Below are 23442 nucleotides of genomic sequence, written 5' to 3' on the forward strand. Positions count from 1 at the left end.
ACAATTATAAACATATAGAAGTTATAGCAATCAGATTCTTTTAATTCCAAAGCCTATAGAGCATGAAGTGTTCTAAGTCATGGTTGAGGTTGCAATACTGGAAAGCATCTTTGTAACAAATTAACAAGATTAGAGTCAGCAGGTACACAAGTTTTCAGAGTCCTATTTTTGTACAGCATCTCCTTAATAATGCTTCCTTATAATATGAACATGTCACTAACTACTACTATTTATACTATTAAATTATGCACACAGTCTCAAAACCACATACATTCCCAAGGGTTAGTAGTGGTATTAATTCACAGCTTTAACTGTGTGGCAAAGACAGTAAACTATAATACTGAATGAAAACATCTCGAACAATTAACAGGTGGCAACTAGAGCCCCAGAGTAACAATAAACCTCAAAGTGGGCACTAGTGGCCCATATGATGACATTTCAGTGAAACAAGAATCACAGAAGCTATCGTCTTACTACCCAAATGATTCTTAACTCTTCCTATTTGCTGCTTAAAGTCATGAAATTAACAATTAAAAGGAAAAAAAAAAAACCTGAGTCTACACCACTGGGACTTCCTTTAATTCAGGCAACTAAAGCACAGGTACCAAGCAAAACAAAAATAAACAATCTAAAAAAATAAATGTTGTGCTGTACAAACTCAGCATTTAGAAGGATGTACTGAAATTTCTATGATGGAGGGAAAGAGAGAGCAAAGACATGTAACTGATGCATAGGATTTAACTAAATATAGTTCTCCCATCTCCCAAAACAGAATCTCCCTGGGTGTTTATTAAAATGCTATACATGTACTTGCTTGAATTTTGGGTGGAAGCCCAGGCTTCTGCATTTTTAAAAAGCTCTTCAGGTGATTGTTATAAACAATAAATGTTGAAAAATATGACTGCAGCCCATCAAAGTTTTGTATCACTAGGAAAGAGCTTTGGATCCAGCTGTTAGAACTACAGCAGCAAATGAGGAAGCTTACAAAAGCCCTTTGCAGTATATGCTGTAGTGGCTTCACCAACTTTCAATGCTTTTCATCTTGCAAATCTTTGGGTTTTATTGGATATCTCCATCAATACTCTGGGAGAAGATGACTCTCTTTGAGTTAGAGAGAGGCCTATATCTCAGAACTAACTAAATCTATTTCTTTTTGTTGACCATAGTCATTGGTCAACATACAGGTAGAAAACTATTTGCAAATTGGTTACAAGAGTCCCTCAGATACCAAAATCATGGATGCTCATGTCCTTTATATAAAATGGCATAATGTTTGCAAATAATCTGTGCACAACCTTCCTATACTTTGAGTACAATTTCTCTAGATCAATTATTAGACCGAACATGATGATTCTTAACTATGTAAATAGTTGTGACAAGGAAAAATCTGTTCATGTTCAGGTCAGAAGCAATTTTCTGTCTGTGGCTGGTTGAATTCACAGAGGCAGAACCCACGGATGTGGAGGCCAACTGTATCCCCAGTGGAGCTATATGTAAGGGGTGGGAGTTGGTGTGTTTGTATTGTGTGTGAAAGGCAACTGCAAAGGAAGAGCCTCCATTATTCTGAGAAAGTACCTGGAAAATTATTGTTTTTCTCTCTTTTTATATGTAGACAAGTAATCCTGTGACCCAGGAGGTAACTGGCAAACACCTTGCAAAAAAACTGGGAACCAGCTTTCAAAGAAAGCTGATCCTGTTCAAAGGCAAGGTTCAGAAACAGAAAGAAATTGGATTCCTGATATTATTGAGCCATTGAATCATAGTCATGAGTTAAGACCTCTGGACTTCTAGTTCTGAGGAAAAATAATTCACTTTACTGTTTACCTAGTGTGAGTTGGGCTTTCTGTGATTTGCAACCAGGTAGAATTCTGCTATGACCCTAATCAGTTTTGTCGTTTCCTTTTATAATATATTAGGATACATAAGAAATTGATTATTTGAGGCAATTGAGACCAAAAGTACACAAGGCCTGGGACTGAGCTTTCAGAGGGCAGATGGGACTCCAGGGCTTTGCCGCACTGCACTCCCCATCCTGCTTTAATACAATAGCTTGTCTTGTGGCTTCAAAGTTAGTCACCATATTTTCAGCCAGCCTAGCTGTGCTCATATTCAAGAAGTGTGGAGGTGCTTGGAAGGAAGAAGCACTATGCAGACTCTTGTCTCATTCTTCATTTCTCCCCTTCCCCCTTTCTTCTATAGATTTCAACTCTGAAATGCAGCAACTACCCAAACCCAGTGGTCTGTATATTGCCCTGACTTTCATAAGATGTAAAAATCCAATAGCATCTGTGTTGGTCAAACTTCTGTCTGTGTGGTCTCAAGAATTTTTATATATTCTGTTTTTTTCTTTTTCATCCTTGTATGTTTTAAGCAAATTTGTATAACTTGGATATTCAACCTATTAAAAATAATTCTGTACCCATTGTAGCCTATTATCAAGTAGGAAAAGCTCATTATGAAATATAAAATATACATTTCTTACTATGTTATACTCTTTTATATGTGGCCATTACTCAGTTTTTAGTGACTGATCATTTTATTGATTACATAATACATTTAGATAATTGTATACCAAATATGCTTTACAGTATACAATTATCTGTGCAATTATTTCTAAAGCAAAGTAACAAGAAATATGTATTACTATATCATGACATATATTTTGAAATGCTTTTATTCAACTGTAGTGAAACAAAAATAACAATTATGATATTTGTACATGATAAATTATGCCTTCTGAGTTGTTAAATGCTATAAATGTGTGTATGTGTGCATGAATATATTTTCAAGACAAAAAAAAGCAAACAATCACTTCAAATTTGTGATCTCAGTCATTATAATAGGTTGTGGAGCTGCCTCTAGAAGTATTCAGAAAAGTGTTCAGAAAAAGTTTTAAATTATTTGGTCCTGTTTTCTTGTTTCTTGACTAAGGATTTAAATGTTTATATTACCAACTTCTTACATGTCAAAGTATGACAAAAACAGTGATTTTCCTCCTGGTCGAGATCTTAGACATCATAGGATGTAGTTGATTGTTCAGCCTTAGAATTGCAGAGTATAGGTCACAGTGAGACACAGCAGAACAGACGTTATATTTGTTCAAATATTGTTCAGAGAATAAAAAAAATCCTCTTCTTTATCAGACTTTTATATGCATTTTTTTGTTACTGTACTAGATTTTGGGGGTAGCATCTATTTAAGAACACTTGATACTATATAATATATTCAATATACTCATGTATGCATGCAATTAATATGTAAGTCTATTTGTATGTCTATCAATCTGTCTCTTTAGACTCAGTTTTATGAGAACAGGGATGAACTTTCTTTGCTCACCACTTGATCTATAGTTTTTAGAACAATTCCTGGAACAATGTAGGGATTCAAGAAATATGTGTTAAAAGAAAGTAAATTTGAACATATTTTTAATACAGTCCTATTACTTAATAAAGTTCAACTGTTCCATTGAGAAACATTACTAAATATGTCAAAAAAGATGACCTTATATTTTTATCTCTTTCATGCTATAAATCTAGGAAAAATTGTATATGTTGATGTAATTTATATAAAAATATGTAGGGGCTGGGATTGTGGCTCAGTGGTAGAGCACTCACCTAGCATGACCCTGGGTTTGATCTTCAGCACCACATAAAAATAAATAAATAAAATAAAGATATTGTGTCCAACCAGAACTAAAAAATAAATATTTAAAAAATATGTAATTTCTTTCTTGATGCAGCAAGAAAAGGAATAATATTTGAAAAGACAATGGTTATTCTAACAACCATTTGATCATTTCATAAAGAATTAAATCTGTAATTGTTAAACTCATTTTTACTTATTGTTTAACTTATTACTAAATTATAATTGTTAAAATCATCAAACTATAGTTTATTAATTACATAAATTCATTGCAATAGAACCACAAAATTCCATTTCTATGTTTAGTAGTGACATAGCTTACACAGATTTATAAGCTACTTACACCATGAATCATTTTAACAGCAATTAGTAGTACATTTGTGATTTTCTCATTTTAGAAAGAGATACAAATGAGGAACTAAGAGTGAATGGAAGCTTTTGTTTTATTTATTTATTTATTTTTTTGCCAATGAGTAAAAAATGTAAAACTTGCAGATATGGTAAAACTGAGCCAAGAAAGCTGGAAAGAAAGTCGCCTCATGTAACCTGCTTTCATAACTTATTTGATATTAAAGATCTTTGGAAACATAATTGGGACATATTTTGCTACTTAAAGGAAGGATTAATTATCCTTCATCTAGATGATTTGACATCAAAAAGAAAGCTATAACTCAATATTTTGATAGCTCTCAAGTATTTCTTATTTATTCCAGCTACCTTCCTTTCCTATCCAAATTCATTTCATCCTTGTAGACTAAATTCAAACCTCACCACCTTCAATTATTTAATACCCACGTCAGTCTCCAATTTTATGTAGTTATCCCCTTCCATCCTCAGCTAACTTTTAAACTATCACCTAAAGCCTATAATAAACAAAAACAGCACATAATATTCTCTGGTCTTGTTTCCCAAGCTGGACATTATCCTTCTTTCAAGGGCAAATGGTTATGTTTTAATTTTGAGCCATGTATATAATTGGTACTGTGTAAATATTTTTGGAAAGTTGTCCAATTTTAGAGATGAGAAAATTAAGTCCAGTATGTGAATTTAATGACTGTTTTTACATTATTATTAGCCATGTAAAGTGGGGATTGGAAATTAACCCAAGGTATCCTAAGAGAATTCATAAGCAAATAAAAAGAAGAAACTTGCAAGGGATAAAATAGATCAGAAGTTAATATAAATGTTTTCTCAGATTTATCCATTTTCAATAAAAATAATAAGTTCATAATCTTTGTGAAAATTTCATACTGGAAAAGAGGAATCATTTTACAATGAGAATGCTGCCTAACATGCCTAGAGAAGCCCAGAACCTGTGGTTGCCTGCCTGCTACATGTGAGTTGGGGATGGTACCAGTACCACAGCATTTCCTTCCACCTGAGAGTGAGGAGCTAAGACCATCAGATTCATGTTCCAAGGTTTTCTATTTTATTTCTCTGTGGGAAATTGGTCTCTTCAACCTCAATTCATTTCCCTAAGTCTAGACAAATGAGCTAATCTAAAAAGCCAATCTGTTAAAACCAAAGGAACAAAAAACTAAAAAGTAATGGATAGATCAGCAATATTGGCACAAATCTCAGTGAGTGCATCCACATAAGAAAACCACAGGGTGAGTGTACATAAAATGTTAATGCTGGAAGAGACTTAGTAATTAAGATTGTTGGCAAAATATCCATTGTTAAAATAGGTGAAGGTCTGCATTAGAAAACAGAAGTATATTCATTAAATCATCTAAATTGCCAACTAAGACCTCACCATGAAAGGAATTTTGAAGAAAATTTATATAAACATCAGAACACATATACTTGTATGTAATAATAATTGTGTTTTATGGCATAATGAATAAGAATACACTGCACATACTTTTCTATTATAATCAATGAATATGGACAATACTGAATAATATGTTATTTATGGATATAGCATACTATTTTTAACTAATCCTTTAGTGAATACTACTTGGATGGATTCCAGGGTTCTTCTCTCCCAAATGAGGTTTGAATAAATAATCAGATTCCATTTGAATCATGGTAGAAATATGAAACAAGAAAGTATTATCAAATTATTTCATTAAATAAACAGAAACCCATGATCCTAACAAAATATATGATATTCTTTTTGTATGTTAAGGTTTTTAATGATCTATCTATGCCACTAGGCTGTCTTTAGTGACATGCATCTTAAACATATTGAATAATATTACATTTCTGCCTTTTCCGATGAGAATTACTTTTTGCTTTAACAAAGTTTTCATAATGGAGATTGAGTCAAATTTTCAATGTCTTACATCAAGTAGCATAAGACAGATAAAAATAATTGAAACATTTGCCTCGGCAGACGAAGACTTTAACATCCCTATCCATCATCATCATCTTGGGGTGGGGGAGAACATAAGAAAAATAAAGGTTGAAAAGCTACTCTAACTCCTGTAAGATCTCATGAAAAATGTAATTTGTAAACTAAACAAAAAATCAAAGCATAATTTATTAAGTAAATACAGCCATTAAAATAAAAGGAATAGGGCCGTTTAGAGTTAAATACTGAATATTTTACATCTTCTGGGATATGTATGTGTGTGTGTGTGTGTGTGTGTGTGTGTGTGTGTGTGTGTGTATGTATATATATATATATATGATAAAATTTCAATAGTTTTAAAAACTAAATGGTGATTACAGACAAGAAATCATTTCATTGCAAGATCATGGCATTCTGTGTGTGTGTGTGTGTGTGTGTGTGATCACAAGCAAGTATTTAATATCATAGTTATTACAAAGATTATTTAGCACTTTTAAAATGTATGAAGCTTTCTTAGTAAAATATCATTTTAATGTTTATATTCCAAAGAGAAATTCAGAAATTTTAAGATTACTATGAAATGATGGCTTTCCAGAATGCAAACCCACACATTTGGTTTAATTAAAATACCTTTTGACTCATTCTATAGTCCTTCCCATCTCCACAGCCTCACCCCTCCCCTCACTCCCCTCTAATTAGAACAATTTTGTTTTAATGGAAGGGAGACCAGAGGAATAGAAGAAGGGGATCAAGGTCAGGGAGGGGTAGAAAGGGGAGATACTGGGGAATAAAATTGATCAAATTATATTGTTTTATCTTGTGTATGTATGAATATGTTATAACAAATTCTACTGTTATGTATGATTATAATGCACTAATAAAAAGGAAAAAAAAATAAAATATCTGTTGAAACACAAAAGATGAAGGTTAAAACAAGTGGGAAAATTTTAAGAGGTGAGATATTTCTGTTGTATCTGTTTCCTTTTGGTGAAAGGGAATTATTTTCTTCATGTAGTTTTAACTCATCCCAAGCACACTAACCATAAAAGAAGATAAAACACAGCCTCTGTTTGTCTATATAGAGTTTGACTAATCTAATGTGCCCCTGCACTGAGTTAATGATTGCTATATAAGATTTTTTCTGATTATTAAAAAAGCGCTAAAATTAAATGCTTTCTTTTCAGAATCATTAGGACCTTCTTTAAAAGAAAATAGTGTATCTGTATCCAGGTGTTAATCAAATGACATGGACAATGTAATTTCCCTATCTGCCAAACTTGTCTCCCCAGGCTAAATTTTTCCTTAATTGGAATGTCTTTAAGAACTCACTGATAAAAAAAGTAGATGGGTCTAACTTTAAGACAATGGAATTACATAAAGGTGGAGGGTTATCCAGGGAGGACCCAAGCCTCATTTTTTTATGATCTTTTAGATTGTTTTCTTTAGGGCTCCAGATATAGCTTAGTAGTAGAGCATATGCCTAGTATGCACTAAGCCCTGGGTTTGATCTACAGTATTGTGAAAGGAATAAATAATTTTCAAGTTGTAAATGCATGTTATTAATTTCTATTCTTTCAAACCTTCAAGAAACAGTGAAGAAAACAAACTGTTCAGAATGAAGGATATTGCAACTTTTAAAAATAAAACTTAAAACCCAAAGCAAACTTAAAGGTCACAGTACAAATTGACAACCAAAAAATCTAGATATCATTCAAAATTTCCATCACAGGGGGAACTCATAATCTCCCAAAGGAACATGTCACATCTCTACCAGTGTTAGTTTCTGGAGAACAATGGAATAATGTGAATCTTTCTTTGATATTCCAGCCTTTAAAATTAATTTTGATAGCTATCATAACCCCATAATTCTTTTCTTAACTGATACACAAATCCTCACTTAATTTTATATGTCATGGTTTTATATGTCCTGATCATCATTTTAGGTGAGCTACTCTTGAAAAAGCCAAATTTCTTAAGTTATTTTAAAATATGGTTACAAGAATGTAAATAGTAATACAGAGGAGCACTAAGTAGCCCTAAATACAACTGTGTTCATAACATGTTGAGGCTGCTTTATTACAATAAGCAATCAAACATTACACACACACACACACACACACACACACACACTACTAAAAGAGTAGGAATTAGTTTCTTTTCCCTTCTTCCTTCAGTTTCATGGACTAATTTTTACAGTACTGGATACTAGTAATCTTATCCCCTCTTGCCTGGAGACAGGTTGGGGGAAGAGGGGAAAAGCAGGAGATGAGGTCATGCCTTTCCAGGAAGGTGGAGGAACAAATGAATGGCATGCAATAATGTCATATTAAATATAGATAATTAGAAACTATTTTGAAAATTTATACTCCAATAGAAAAAAATTTTGAAGACATCAACAAATTTCTAGAGACACATGACTGACCAAAATTTAATCAGAGACATAGAAAATTTAAACAGATCAATTTCAAGCAATGAAGTTGAAGATGCCATCAAAAGCCTATCAATAAAGAAAAGACCAGAACCAGATGGATTCTCGGACAAGTTCTAGCATATCTCCCCAAAATAACTAACAAAAATCCTCAAATTATTCCATGAAATAGAAAAGGAGGGAACCCTTTCAAACTCATTGTATGAAATTAGTATAGCCCTCATACCAAAACCAGAAAAAATACATATCAAGAAAACTTCAGACAAATATACCTTATGAACATAGATGCTAACCATTCTTAATAAAATACTAGCAAATCGCATAAAAAATAATGCACAAGGTATCTTGATAATGGGAAAGAAATATAAAATTTGAAACCAAACTAAGCTTTGAAGATAATCTTCCAATCTTTCAGCAAAATAACTATTTTGCATGTATCTTGTATATAGGTGACAAAAGTCCACAGACAGGAACAGCACTCATTTGTTCTCACGAAAACATTGTCCTTAATGTCCAGGATGAGGTGTCCATCTAGCTGAATAAAAATATTTAGTGGCTTTTCATGGGATTTTCCATATCAGCTGACATTTCTAGTTATAATGGGGTCTCTTGAAAAATGTCTTTAAACTTTTATAGCTGTTCCTTCTAATAATTATTTTCTGTTTAGAAACTGGAAGTTAGAAATCAGCACTTATTTCAGTCAATGAGCCACATTCAGCTCTTTTCAGCTCAATTACTTATTAGACCAAGTCCTATTGAAAACAATTGCAATAATTAATGGATTGAAAAATAGACTTATCTTGAAGGCAGAATAAAAATGCAAGAGAAAGAAAGTACAATTTCAACAATTTAATCCTCAAAAGAAAAGCCTGAGGTAGTACTTAAAAATTACCCCAAATACTGTTTAGTTGAGATTTGTATTATTTTGTTTTTCTAATGATTATATGCCTCAATAATGTATTATTAAGAGAGGTTATGAAATCATGTCCCTGGGTTAATTTTGATATTAACAAAGAAAACTATATTATGGCAACAGTTAATAGAGATGCCTAGAGGTTCTATATATCTTTGAAAACTTCTTTCCCAATCTTGTTCCCAATCCTTCCCATAAACACCTTATTCTGAGCAACCACTAATACTAATTCTCCCTGAAAGATCCTCCCCTTTCTATCTGTTGTGCTTTTTAACATTTTGTTTTGCTTACAATATTCCCATTGAATAACTTGCTCTATGGAAATGCATTTCTGCTTCAGGGTATCTCAGAAATCACCTCAGCCATAAAATCTGAACTATAGTACTAGAAGTGATCTTTTCTCTACTTGATACTCAAACACTTTGTTACTCTCTTATAATTATTATTTTCTGCCTTGTGTAATGATTATTGATGTGTCTATTTTTTCTCAACTATAAGTATCCCAATAGCAGGCTCTTCATCTTGGGGTCATTGTGAAGGGTATATTACCCTTTGGGGTGAGGAAAAGCCATTCTGGGAAGCCCAATATACATTTGTTAAATGGAAGATTCTAGTGGATCCCTGCCCTCACCGAGACTATTTTATCTTTCTTCAAAGCCACAAAGAGCTTAGTGTTGACCTATCACACACAAGAATCTAACATTAATATGTCATCATAACTTACAACTTGGTATTCCTATTCTACAATCTTACAAAGAAAAATCAGTTCCTAAATTATTTGTAGTAAGCATAAGGAAAGCTATTTTCCTAAAGGGTTGATTCCTAATCATGCAAACATTACTTATATTACTCACAATTTCCAAGTAATAAAATACAGGGTTCTCTTTTTTCCATACCAAATGAGGTGATTTGTCAAATTATATGTTGAAGGAGTTTTGTTTTGTTTTTTTAACTCAAAAGCTGACAGATAAATTATCCCTAGTTTGCATAGTCAAACAAAAGCAGAAAAAAATCCTGCCATAAAAATAATAGGTCAGGATTTATTGGACACTTCAGTAATGTTATTAGTAACTGAAATGATGAAAAAATATTCAAGACTTATATGTTTGATTTCTGCATGTAGGTTTTGAATTGTATATAAGGTTTAATTATTTATATTACTCGATAACTTCTAGCTGGCACTATAAATTAGGCATTGTTCTAGGATGTTACATGTGTTGATTCAGTGAATTTGCACAAAATCCTTTTGAAGTTGATACGGTTGCTATATTTTTACAGATGCGGAAACTCAGACACAGAAAGATTAAGTAACTTTCCTAGTCACAGATATAGCATAGTTTTCCCTTGATGTCCAAGGTTCCAGGGCCCCCTGCAAATAACGAAATGTGGAGATGTTCAAGTTCCTTACATAAAATAGTATAGTATTTTCAGTTACATGGCACAAAGAACTTTGTGGCTAGGCACACTGATATACTTTAAATCACATCTAAATTACTGATAATAAATAACAATGCAAATGCTATGTAAATAATTGTCATACTGCATTGTTTCAGGAATAATAACAAGGAAAATCTTACAGTACAGTTGCAATTTTTAAAAATTTTTTTCTCTTTGTATTTGTTTGAATCCATGAGAAGTGCAAATACTGAGAACCAACTGCAAATAGAAGAGCCAAAATGTAAACACAGTCTGGCTGGGTTCTTAACCACAACACTGTGATGAGTTCCTTTAGCGAATGGATTTCTACAGATCTCTACAAACTACAGAATTACAAAAGAGTGTGTGATAAACACTGGGATTAAATGGATGATGATAATGATGATGGTGATGAATATGATGATGGTGATTTTCAGGTTCAATTAGTGTGTGTGTGTGTATGTGTGTGTGTGTGTGTGTGTGTGTGTGTGTATGTAAATGATAGTATACTATAAATATACAAGGCAGTATTAAGAAGAGGATTAATTTCATGGCAATCTGGTGATAAGTAAACTGCATAGAAAGACCATCTGCCCACACCTTTCCTACTCCTTACATGACGCCTGACAACCACCAAGCTGGTTGTGAGGTGAGACTCACCAAGAGTTTTGTGTCCGGAAATCATTATGGAGAGTAATGCTGCAGGACCTCCATAGCTGAACAATTAATGAATTCTGATCTTTGAAGCCAGAGGCTATTCTGTGATGGACCTCAATTCATCTATTGGTTGGGGAGGCAAAACCATTGATTGAGGCTGAGTTAACACATAAAGTGTCTGACTTGTTCTTGAAAATGTATGTAGTTTCTCAGGTAACTGAGGAACAATGAGTTCTGTACCCAATAGTTCTCTGTGATTTGAATGAAGCACTTGGGCTTACTTTTGCAAGGCAAACCTCAATGGATAAAAATGTTGTAGGACTTTATCAAATGCAAAGAAGATGCTAACTCTTATTTGAAATTTGTTATATTTTCTATGAATTGGTACTTAAGAAAACAGATATCCTTTTCTTGGTTCTGTCTTTCACTGAAATATCTAACTTATACTCTATTTTAGTTTTCAAGCTTTAATTGGGATAAAAGAAAGAAAAGAAATATGAATGTCCACTTTAAAGTGTAGCTTGATGAATTTTATATTATAAAGAGAAAAATATGCTCTGAGAATGATTCAGCCCAAATTCTCTTTCATTATGATTCATTTAAAAGTTATGTGTTGCCACTGTGCTTTAAGTAATATGTATTACAGAACTTTTCTTCATATAAGTATTTTGATATATGTTGGATAATAAATTTTCTAAAAGTATAAGCTCACCCCTGGTTTTCCTTTAGCTTTAGGGAATGTGGTCAAATAAACCTTTAAAACAATGGAATCTACTTTAAACCTCTTGATAAGAGATTCATGCCTTGTTTATTATTTCAGTAATGCTTTATTCTAGCAATTTCTCATAACAAATAGCACAATTCTAGAACAGAGTAAGTACCAATAAGATTATGTTAAATGCTACAGAAGTTTCTAAAATTTTCAATTGGTCAAAATACTTTTAATGAATTCTTAATGTTTCATCTCTTTTTCTTCATTCCATCTTCTGTGTCACTAAAGCATGTTTCTGAAGAGGAGAGAAAATCTTGTCACTCATCCAATAGCCTTCCTTCCCATCAGAGTGATATTAATCATGTTCTCACTTCTTGTCTTTATCTAATTTTCTTATGCTCTCTATCAGTTATCCTAAGCCTCTCCATAACCTAGATGCTCTAGAATGCTTTAAGTTTTGATTAAATGTCTTTCCTGTCTGACTGGATTTAATTTTATACAACTGTTCTTTCCTTGCAGGTTTCATCAATCAAACTAGACTATACAGTTGCCTGGTTTTAGTCATTTCAAAATTATTTATGCCCTATAATGATAAAGTATTTAAGGGACAATAAAAAGGGATGGAATCTTTATACTTTATTTTAAAGCTATATTTGATAAGATAACATTCTTTTCTTGCAGATAGGGTATCACTATGTTTCCCACTTGGCCTCAAACTATATGATTTTAGTACTGTTGAATCCATCTTTCCAGAAATTATCATAATGAGAAGTATCCTGCAAGGACTGAAATAATTTCTCAAAATCTGTTAGCTATAGAAGACTGAGCTTCTGGTAGCCTACAAAATCAGCCACCAATCCCTTCCCCACTGTCATTCTCATCTTTGCTATACAAAATGGAATATCTTCCCATTAAAATTTTTGTTAGCTACTGTGACACAAGCTAAGATTTGAAAAATGCTTGTAATTAGGATTTGATATTCCTCACTACTTCAGTCCTTGTCTCTGCCACCATTTAAGGAAATGCAGTCCAGTAGAGATCACTACCTAGCACCAGGGAATTATTTAGCTGACTTGGCTGACGCAGGAAGGAGAGCACTAACGACCTACAAGGTGTCCCAGATATGGTCACTCACTTAATTAATTACATCACAAAATTTTACAATTCTTTGTTAAGTAGTAAAAGCTTACTGATACATGTCCAATGTGATTTCATACACAAAAGTATCCCCAATTAATCAGAAAGGTATACTATAAAAAAACAGTCATATAAATGGTATACACCAAATATTTTTAATGCCTTATATTGTCTTTTGCTATAAATGAAAGTTTTAGTACAAACTGGTTCTTGTGTTTCAACTGAGCAAGAATAGCTTTCTGTACTCCTAATTTCTAAGGTTCTCTGATGTTCTGCTTTCCCCCCTCTGAGTTAACACATAATTGCTAGAGCTTGGAATCCCAAACAAATTCTAATCATTATAATTAATGATAAATTAGAAATATTTCAATGAGATTATGAGTTGATAAGCCATATTACAGGAATTTTTATACATATAAAACAAAATTACTTTCCTGTAGTATGCACAAAATGAACACAAAAATCATGCATTAAATTATTGGCTGCCACTTAACTGTGTGATTCTTTTTATAAACACATTTCATTTTCTTACTTTTTGGAAAGTAATTATAACTTTGAAAATAATTTCCTTTAGCTCTAGTTAGACTGGGAAATCTCTCAGCAATCTTCTATGGCTAGCAGATTTGGAGAAATTATTTCAGTCTATGCAGAATAGCTCTCATTATGATAATTTCTAGAAAGATGGATTCAATCATGAGTTATCCTTCCTTAGTCCAAGAACTAATCTTAAGAGGCAAGAAAACCTGACAAGTACTCATAATTTCACCTACTGTATGAATAATTGAAATTTTGAATCCTTCATTTGGTAACCAAACTCTGGAAATCTAAAAATAACCTCACAATACCCAAGATATTTATTTAAGTTTGTTAACATTCTGATATTTCATGATCACTAACAAGAACTATTTTAGACAGAGTCAGACTGTTAACACTTCTTGATATTCTGACACTGATCACTTTTTAAAAGATAAACATGAATATGGTTATTCACAAGACAGCCACATGTACAATCAATCTGTAATTTTACTTCCAATTTGTTCAATAGTCTTTATGTTTCTGAGGTAAGCATAATCATTTTTTTCATAATGAAACAGGAGCAGGGAAACAGATTATCAGTGATGAGACTGAAAAGTCACAAATTTAATAGAATCTGGGAAATAGGTTTGGATGTGAAGAAGATAGAAGAATATAGGGAATATAGGGAAGAATAGAACAGGATAATGTACCTTCATGTTTATTTATTTATTTACTAAAAATGAGAATACTTCTCAGAAGCCCAGTGTGACTACAGAGAAGAAACAGAAGCAGAGAGATATAAATAAAATTATCTACTGACTTTATTATCTTAACTAAACTATTCTCAATAATGCACGCCTGTAATCCTAGTGGCTTGGAAGGCTGAGGCAAGAGGATCAGAAATTCAAACCCAGCCTCAGCAAAAAAACAAAACAAACAACAACAACAACAACAACAACAACAAAACACGAGGTACCAAGCAACTCAGTAAGATCATTTCTCTAAATAAAATATAAATAGGTCTGGGGATGTGACTTAGTGGTAAAGTGCTCCTGAGTTCAATCCCCAGTACCACACACACACACACAAAAAAAATACAGGTCCTTTCCAAAAGTGATGAACGGTCTTACATTACTACAACCAAATTCCAAAGTTTATATTCCTTGTTTTTAACCTGTAGATTTAATAGGTTAAATGTATGCTAATTACTTGTGAATTTCTCTAAGACATCTAATAACTTATTTTCAGAAAAATTCCAACTTAATTTTTTTTGTATTATATCTGGACCATTATAACATTAGAATCTTTAGTTCTAAAGGAAAACTATTCCTTGGTTCAAATTCCCCTCTCAGCTACCATTCTCATTCTCCATCTCTACTTATCTCAGTTTTCATCACAAAACCATTTTTAGGTTTACTCTCTGTTTAAATGGTAACTTCTCAGTCTTTCAAGCATCACCTTCTCAGTCTTTGAGATTCGTGAACGTAAAGACTATTATTTTTTAGGGGTTATATCTTCAGTGCCCAAAACAGAATCTGGTATAAGGTAATTATTAAAACATCTGATGGATGAGTGAGTAAACAAATATATTGTTGAATGCTTATTTTAGCTATTAAAACTTTCCCCAAATTCTTTATGCACCAATGTCTAGTGCTTTCTCCACAACTCAAGCAAGACTGATCATCTATAAAGCAACAAGATCATCCATAAAATACATATAATCAATATAAATGCTTATCTACTTTTCCAGCTGGACATCAATTTTTGCAAATTTCTTTACCATGCATCTTCAGCATTCAAGAAATTGTTAGTAAGTACTCAGTAAATTTTTACTTAAGAATACAAGTAAGCTAAGATTTAATTTATGTACATATCTATTGATTTATTTATTTTGGGTGATGGTGGAGATGGAACCCAGAGCAGTACACATGCTAAGCATATGCTCTACCACTAAACTATATCCCTAAGATTTTATTTTTTAATAAAAGTTTGAACACTTATTTTGCCCCCTTTGATTTAATTAACACATAAGTATCTGAGCTGGAAGATTTTATATTTGTTATTAATTTACTGAATTAGTACACAATGTAATAATTACCAATATTTCTGTTAGGGTCTGTAAACAAGTCAAGATGGCTCCTGGCATTTTGCCATAGGGAGTGGTTTGTGAAGTAATGCCAGCAAGCCATTAAGTGTGGAGATTCCTTATTGGTTGACTGCTGTATCTATTTTATGTTAATTAAGATAAGCTGTGTGGAATGTATATATACCCCTCCTGTCCTATAATAAACGGCTCCCACTCCTGCTGTATCAATCTACACAAGTTCCTCATCACCCCCACCCCTGGTTAGTTTGCCCAGCCAGCCGGGCTGCGGCATATTTCTGTCTAGATCTCTAAAACATCCACTGGCAATGGAAATTTGCTATATGAAATGAATGTATGAACACTATATTCCAAACAACACAGTGCTGTCTAGACATGTGAGTAGGTAACTGAAAAGTAATTTGGGCTTAGCCATTGGAGGTCATCTGTGTGCATCTGTGCCTGGAAAATGTCTACACATTCAAAGATGTGAAGTAGGTGTTGTTGTTGTTGTTGTTGTTTGTTTTTCTTTTTGGGGGGGAGTTGTTTTTGTTTGCTCTCAGAGAATTTTTTCTACTGGCTTTTGCAGATACCAGAAGTGAGTTTTAATAACTGTAAAAGCCTGGACATATTAAGATATGTGGGTTTATGTGGGAAGAGTTACATGTGTGGGAGACAGAAACACAGAAAGAGTGAGGGAAAGTGAATATTGGAGTACACAGAAGTATCCAAAAGAAAAAAAGAATAATAATAATAATAAGAAGAAGTATCCAAAATAAAGTCCAAAGAGAAGCAATATGTTCTAATGAATGAAGTTCACAAAATGGAGCATGCCGATTTGGCTTACTATAGGAATGTAAATGATGAGAGGACTGATTGTAAACGTTGTAAAGCATTTTCTGCATATTTGACAAAAATGTACAAAACTGTACAAAGATTTCTTTTAAAATAAGTAGCATCAACTTATAACAAGGCTAATCTAAAGTATTAAGGTTGATAGTGAAATATTAAAGGGAGATTTTTCTCTAAGTATGCATTTGAAACTCCTTTTCAGATGAACTGCAATGAAGGAGTATAAGTTTATCTGTAGCATGAGCAGGGTAAATGTAATTTTAAAAATTGAGATTAAAACCTAAATTTTTCTAAGCAAATATGAATAAGTTTCTTTTCTTGCCCTTGGAAAATAAAAGGAACATTTAGAACTCCATATAATTTACAAAATTTATGTGTTTTGAAAAGGATAGAAGAAACTTTGGATGCAAAGAAGAAACTTCTATATTTGATACAGTAATGAGTAAGTAAAATAAAGCAATGATGACAGTTCACCTCTTCTGTCTTTTAAGATATTCCCTTAAAACACTCAGTTTCTTGTATAAAATATTGCTATATCCTGTTTTCTTCACTGATGTTAATTAAAAGCAGAGAAGAGTAACCACAAAAGTTTCAGCAAAGCAGATCATTTTCAAATTGAGAAGACAGAATGGACTTTAAGAATCTAATGTTATTTAAAAAAAAATAGTTGTAGATGGACAAAATACCTTTATTTTATTTATTTATTTTTATGTGGTGCTGAGGATCGAACCCAGTGCCTCACACGTGCTAGGCAAGCGCTCTGCCACTGAGCCACAACACCAGCCCCTAAGAATCTAATGCTCTGCTGAGCAGTGTGGTACAACTGTAATTCCAGTGGCTCAGGAGTCTGAAACAGGAGAATTGCAAGTTGAAAGCCAGCCTCAGCAATAGCAAGGCACTAAGCAACTCCGTGAGACCCTGTATCTGAATAAAATACAAAATAGGGCTAGGGATGTGGCTCAGTGGTTGAATGTCCCTTAGTTCAATTCCCAATATACTCCCCCCTCCCCAGGGAAAGAATCTAATGTTCCAAGTATTTGGTCCCAATAATTAGTTTTGAAAATATGAAGAACCCTAAGGTAGGCTAGATACTAAAAGCATTACTGCTAATTATTTGGATTTAATAAATAGATTGTATTCTTTTAATATAAGCAACTTGAGAAAGAGGATATATAGAAAGATAAGTAACGTAATATGACTGTCCTATAGAGGTATCTAACTTCAAAATTGTTTTTGATTTCCCCTTATATTCTGACACCTCAAAAAAAATTTAAATAGCAAAATTTATATGAGAAACTACAGATGTTTTAATTTTTAAGATTCTTGTTTTCTATCATTTTAATGGTATAACACCTATATGTGAAATTAAGATTGGTATAACTACTATACTATGTTAAATAACAGTGCAAATACTAACACAAACACATTTATTCCAAGTAACATATACCTGAGTATATCTTAAGAAAGAGTGCTGTTACATATCAAACAGACATATAGCTTAAGTTAGTAAAATTATACAATGTCTGACTATCAGAGGTCTTTTAATAACATATCACAATAAATATGAATTAAATTTAATTCTATAGCTATCTGAGTCCCCAAAGACTCACTAAATTAAATGAAATATGGTAGGGTGCTTAGTTTTCAAAATGTTACTCTCCTTAAAAACCTCTCTTCTAATAAAATGATAAATATTGAATTAATGTTTAAAAATTTGGCCCCAAAGTTTCAAGTATTTACATAAAATTCTGTGAAGATGCCACTTTTTAAATTATTTAAACACATTTGTCATTGATTCTATTTTTGTTTTTTTTTTCAAAGTACTGACAAAAACATAGACTACAAATTTAAGATGTTGCAATTTGTGGTTGTTGGGTTAAAATATAACACCAATATTCTATTCTATTCATATTGTCATAGTAGGAATATTTATAGCTATAATTTCCTTCATAAATATATATTCTGAAAGGATACAATTTTTGGTTCTAAAAATCAAGTGTATATATTTGAAGATGGGGTCAAAGTGGTTACAAAATTTTTATTTTTGTGGCACTTTGTCAAATCTCCTAAAATACCGTGAGTTAATGAAAACCTTAAAGAAGATTTATTTTTGAAGTGAATTAAATGAACAAAGTACCTTTCAGCAATAATTTAATTAACTCTTACAGATACAGTCAGACCAATGTTAAAATCTCAAAATGAAAGAAAAATACATTTAAGAAATAAAGTACATGAAAACCCAATAACTAGATAACTAGTGGCCAAATATGGTAAATTAATGGTCCTATTTAATTGTTCTACTTTTATTTAACTGACAGTTAATGGGTTATTACTATGCATAAGTTACTATTAGATGTAATGATTAATAACACAAATTGATTACTGACTAAAAATAGTAATGCTTATCTTCTTCAAAACCATTTTCCAAAAGCTATTGAAGTACCCAAATTTTCCAAGGACCATTTTAGTTAACAGATCTTTATGAAAACATATGGTTTCTTTCTATAAACAGATATAGTCAATTTTGTACTCTTCTTTGTACAAATGTAAAAAATATAATTGTTTTTCAGACTTAATTATAATATTACCTTTAATCAGAGTGGAAAATCCCTGTACAAGTTTACAGAGTATCAAATTGTTTTAAAGTACACCATTTCCCTAATGGAGAGCTATTTAGAAATTCTAAAAGTTACCCTAAATCCATAACTATACATATCAATGAAATACTTCACAGATTAAAATAAAACTTCATTTTGAAATGCAATCAGTGACTCTAATCAATTTTTTCAAAGCAAAGTTTTTGAAAAGATCATGAAGAGTATTGCAGTTGGAATACTGTCCTGTTTAAATTCTTAGAAATATAATATGTATTTATATTCTAAGAAAAGTAATTATTTAGAACAGCTACAAAATACAGGTGCATATTAACAGGGCCTAAGAAACATAATTTCTTTTTCAACTAACAACTTGGAAAAATTAACTTGAAAATTATTTGTTAAATTTGAGAATAAAAAGTTAAATTAACTTTTGAGATATAAGGATTGTGTAATATTCAATTATTATTTATAGTGTCTTGAATTATAGTATGAATCACCGAAAATATAAGAAAAAATTTACTTAGAATGCCACTAATGGAAATATAATTTAATTTAACTGGAAATGATAAAGTTGAGAGTCCTACAGATAAGTAAATCACACTGCAGTCTAACACATAATCTTCATAACACACCAGCCAAATTTGTCAGTCATTCATGAAAACTAAGAGGATAACTACTGAAATGCTTAAATCTTGCACTTACCAACCTCCACAACACTAGAACAGTTGGGATCTGTGAAGCCATCTGGACACTCGCAGGAATAGGAGTCATCAGCCAACCCTGACAAACAGATGCCTCCATTCTCACATGGATTGGGATCACAGATATCACCTGAGGAAAAAGGAACAGAGATTGACTTTTTGTGTTTCAGGAAGAATGAGGGGTTGGCATTGAAAAACATTCACGAACCGCAATGATGTTCCTTGGCAAAGTCACTTTAGTATTTGGATTTACATATAATGTCTGTAAAATCAATTTGAAACTGTGTGCTTTTAAGACAAATGGTATGTAACAGAGGAAAAATTACACCACATAAAAATTATTGCATCTGCAAGTTATTAATTCAGTTTGGGATTACTTCATTTTGTGTAAAAGAAATATTGTTTGATTTATTTTAAAAAGCTTAACATGAATATGTTGGGTAGACTGGATTCAGAATAACTACAACAAGTACCTTCTTTGCATTCATACACTCAGCTCCATAACTCTGTAACTCCTTGCACCAAAGGGGTATAATTTATTTCTGGATACTGAGAAGCTGGGCTTGTCCATATGATCTGCTCTGGCTAGATCTTAACAGAGGTTTGAAAAAGCACATGAAAGTTCTCACATCCTCTTTTGGAACCTCACCCTTGTCATGAGTACTCATTCATGTTAGCTTGCTTGAAAGAAGTGATAGAAACAAAAGAATAAGACAGAAATTGCTACAGAGAAATTAATTACATAATAAGAAATACCTAACATATATAGCCATGGATTTGGTAGGAGGTTGTAGATGGGATCTGGAATAACAGTCAGGAATGACCACAGATCTAGAAAAAGTAATTACCAAAGTCACATAGTAAGAAGTAATTGGTAATGGTATCACCTGATGTAACCTGGGGGACAGAAAATATACCCAGTGAAATTTTGTGTATGAGTAATGAGATTTCTAGGTAGACTATTAAAATATCACACCTCTTATTACTTGCATGCAATGTGGTACAATAAGAAAGAGAGAGGCTAAATAAAAAGCCAGTTTGAAAATAAAGAGAAGGAATATAGAGGGACCATGACTTGTGCCAGAAAATAAAACTATTTCTCATCTCCAGCCTCTCGAACTAGTAAATGAGCAAATGTAGAACTTTTCCAGAAAGGCATGATCACAGTAATACATATGAAATCAAGGATGGAACTACAAATTCCCTGCAAAAACATTTCAGATAATTAAGTTGAAGTTGGAAAGATAATCTCTACTAAATAAAAGTGCATCTAGAGCTAGGTGCAGTGGTACACACCTGTAATCTCAATGACACAGAAGGCTGAGACAGGCAGGAGGATCGCAAGTCCAAAGCCAGCCTCAGTAATTTAGTGAGGCCCTAAGCAATTTCGTGAGACAAACATCTCAAATTTTAAAAACAAGTAAATGAATAAAATAAAAAGGGCTGTGATGTGGCTCAGTGGTAAAAGTGCTTTGGGGGCTCAATCCCCAGTACCAAAAACAAACAAACAAAAAGCTATCTAGAAATCTTAAGGATTATCCCTGAGCTTCCTGGCACACCTAACATAGAACTGAGTAAGTCTGGAGTGAAAAACCAGTCTTCAGACAGAATCATAGGTGTGTTTTACTGCACAAGGTTCTTAAATCAGATTCCTAGAAGAGCCTTCAGTTTTGAAAGGTACTCCATAGGTGCAAGTACCACCTCCTGTAATAAAAGAGAATGGGGCTTTTCAAAATTCAGAAAAGCATCTGGGCCCTAACGTCATGCTAGTATATATTTCTTAGGAACTGTATTCTCTCAGAAGAGCTTTCCCAATCAAAAGTTACTTCAATTTTCTTCAGATGAACCACATTAAAATTTTAGAAAAAAATAAAAATGGGAGTTGAAACTTTTGTCAAAATTATAAAGCTTTTTATTAGCTACACTAAGATAACCAACAAAAATAGTATATTAGCACTAGTGCAGATATTAGAAAAGAGTAATAAATGAGGAGTAAATGAACAAGTAAAATGATAGTGTTTGGGAATGTCAAGGTATTTACTATGGTTGGGACATGGAGTGTTTGCCTGGGAATGACTGAAAAAGTGTACATATCTCTGATCAGGGAAGATTAAAAATTATGTTGTAATTTATGAGGAGTCAATTAATGTTTTGGCTTGGTGAGACCAATTTGTGAAAACAATTTCAGCAGTATTTCACAGAGTACATTCTGAATGGGGAAGTTGGTGACTGATGAAGATATTTCCGTAGGCTTTCTATCTGTTTATATGTGTAGCTAGCTATCTAGCCCACTTGACCATGCTTCCATTAGTCTATCCCTCTGTTCTCTGAGTATCTACTGAAGTAAGTACTGAACATATCAAACTAATGAGAGCCTTCACTCTGAAGAAGTACAGAGCATAGTAGGGGAGAGTAAAAAATGCAGAAACAATTACAATTATAGCACAGAGTCATAAGACCTGTGTTTATTATAGATGACTGAATGAGGGATCAATAGACACTTCAAAAGGGATTCACTACTGTGAGGTGAGGAAAATAAGGAGAAGGTACATGCTCAACATCCAGGCAAAGGGAATAATATATTCAAAGAAAAAAAAATCACGGCCAATTCCAGGAACTTCACATAGACTAATACAGCTATGGCAAAGATATGTATGAGGGACAGACAGTGATGAAGTAAGAATAAGATAATACACAAAAAAATTTGTATGCAGTGTCAGAATTTTTGGCGTTTATCTTTAAGTGATGAAAAATCATAAAAGGACATTAGACATGGGAAAGCACAGCACTCCATCTATATTGAGGAATGATGCCTCAGGTGGCAGCACTGTGTTGGAATAGATGAAGGAAGCAAAGCTGATGACCAAAGAACAAAGCATTATGCTTTTGAAGTAGTCCCAGCAAAAAAATTATGAGCCTTGTCTTGACTCAACTTAAAGGTGACTATGGAGAGTGAAAGCAATAGTGGCATCATTTTTTTAAAGTATTTTTTAGTTGTAGATGAACACAATATCTTTACTTTATTAATATTTATGTGGTGCTGAGGATCAAACCCAGTGCCTCATATGTAAGGGGCAAGTGCTCCACAACTGAGCTACAACCCCAGCCCCTAGGGGTATCATTTAATCTCAAATACAGCTAATAAATGCTAGGTAGTGAAACAAAAAATGAAAATCACTGCCTACCGGTTAAGTAACAAACCTAAACACACAGGTATCATTGTTGAGATGTTTTTGGTAAAGTTCCCATCATTTATATGTAATATCATGCCTGTCTACCTTTGATGTAAGCAGCACAGCTTTACAGTTAGACTGACAGCACTTCCCTCACTAACTCCCAATAGCACAAGACGATGAGCATTAACCCCCCAAACATTTTTTCAGTGTCAGTCATAATCCTATATATTTTTCCATATTTCCATAAAGAGGAGTTCTACATTCCCCAGACCAGGATCTGTTGGTACAGCAATGTCCATGGGGACAAGTCAAGATG

General features: G+C 32.8%; 1 protein-coding gene across 2 annotated transcripts in view; it reads right to left on the bottom strand.

Annotated features, from left to right (window-relative positions):
* Edil3 (EGF like and discoidin domains 3) overlaps nt 1-23442 on the bottom strand; it is a 399196-nt gene that overhangs the window by 257652 nt on the left and 118102 nt on the right. For both annotated transcript variants that reach the window (XM_026394555.2, XM_026394553.2), the window contains exon 2: nt 19952-20080. In XM_026394555.2, coding sequence (XP_026250340.1) covers nt 19952-20080 — 129 coding nt within the window. The remainder of the gene's footprint in view (nt 1-19951; nt 20081-23442) is intronic.

Source organism: Urocitellus parryii, chromosome 1, assembly GCF_045843805.1.
Source record: "Urocitellus parryii isolate mUroPar1 chromosome 1, mUroPar1.hap1, whole genome shotgun sequence".
NCBI classification, from domain to species: domain Eukaryota; kingdom Metazoa; phylum Chordata; class Mammalia; order Rodentia; family Sciuridae; genus Urocitellus; species Urocitellus parryii.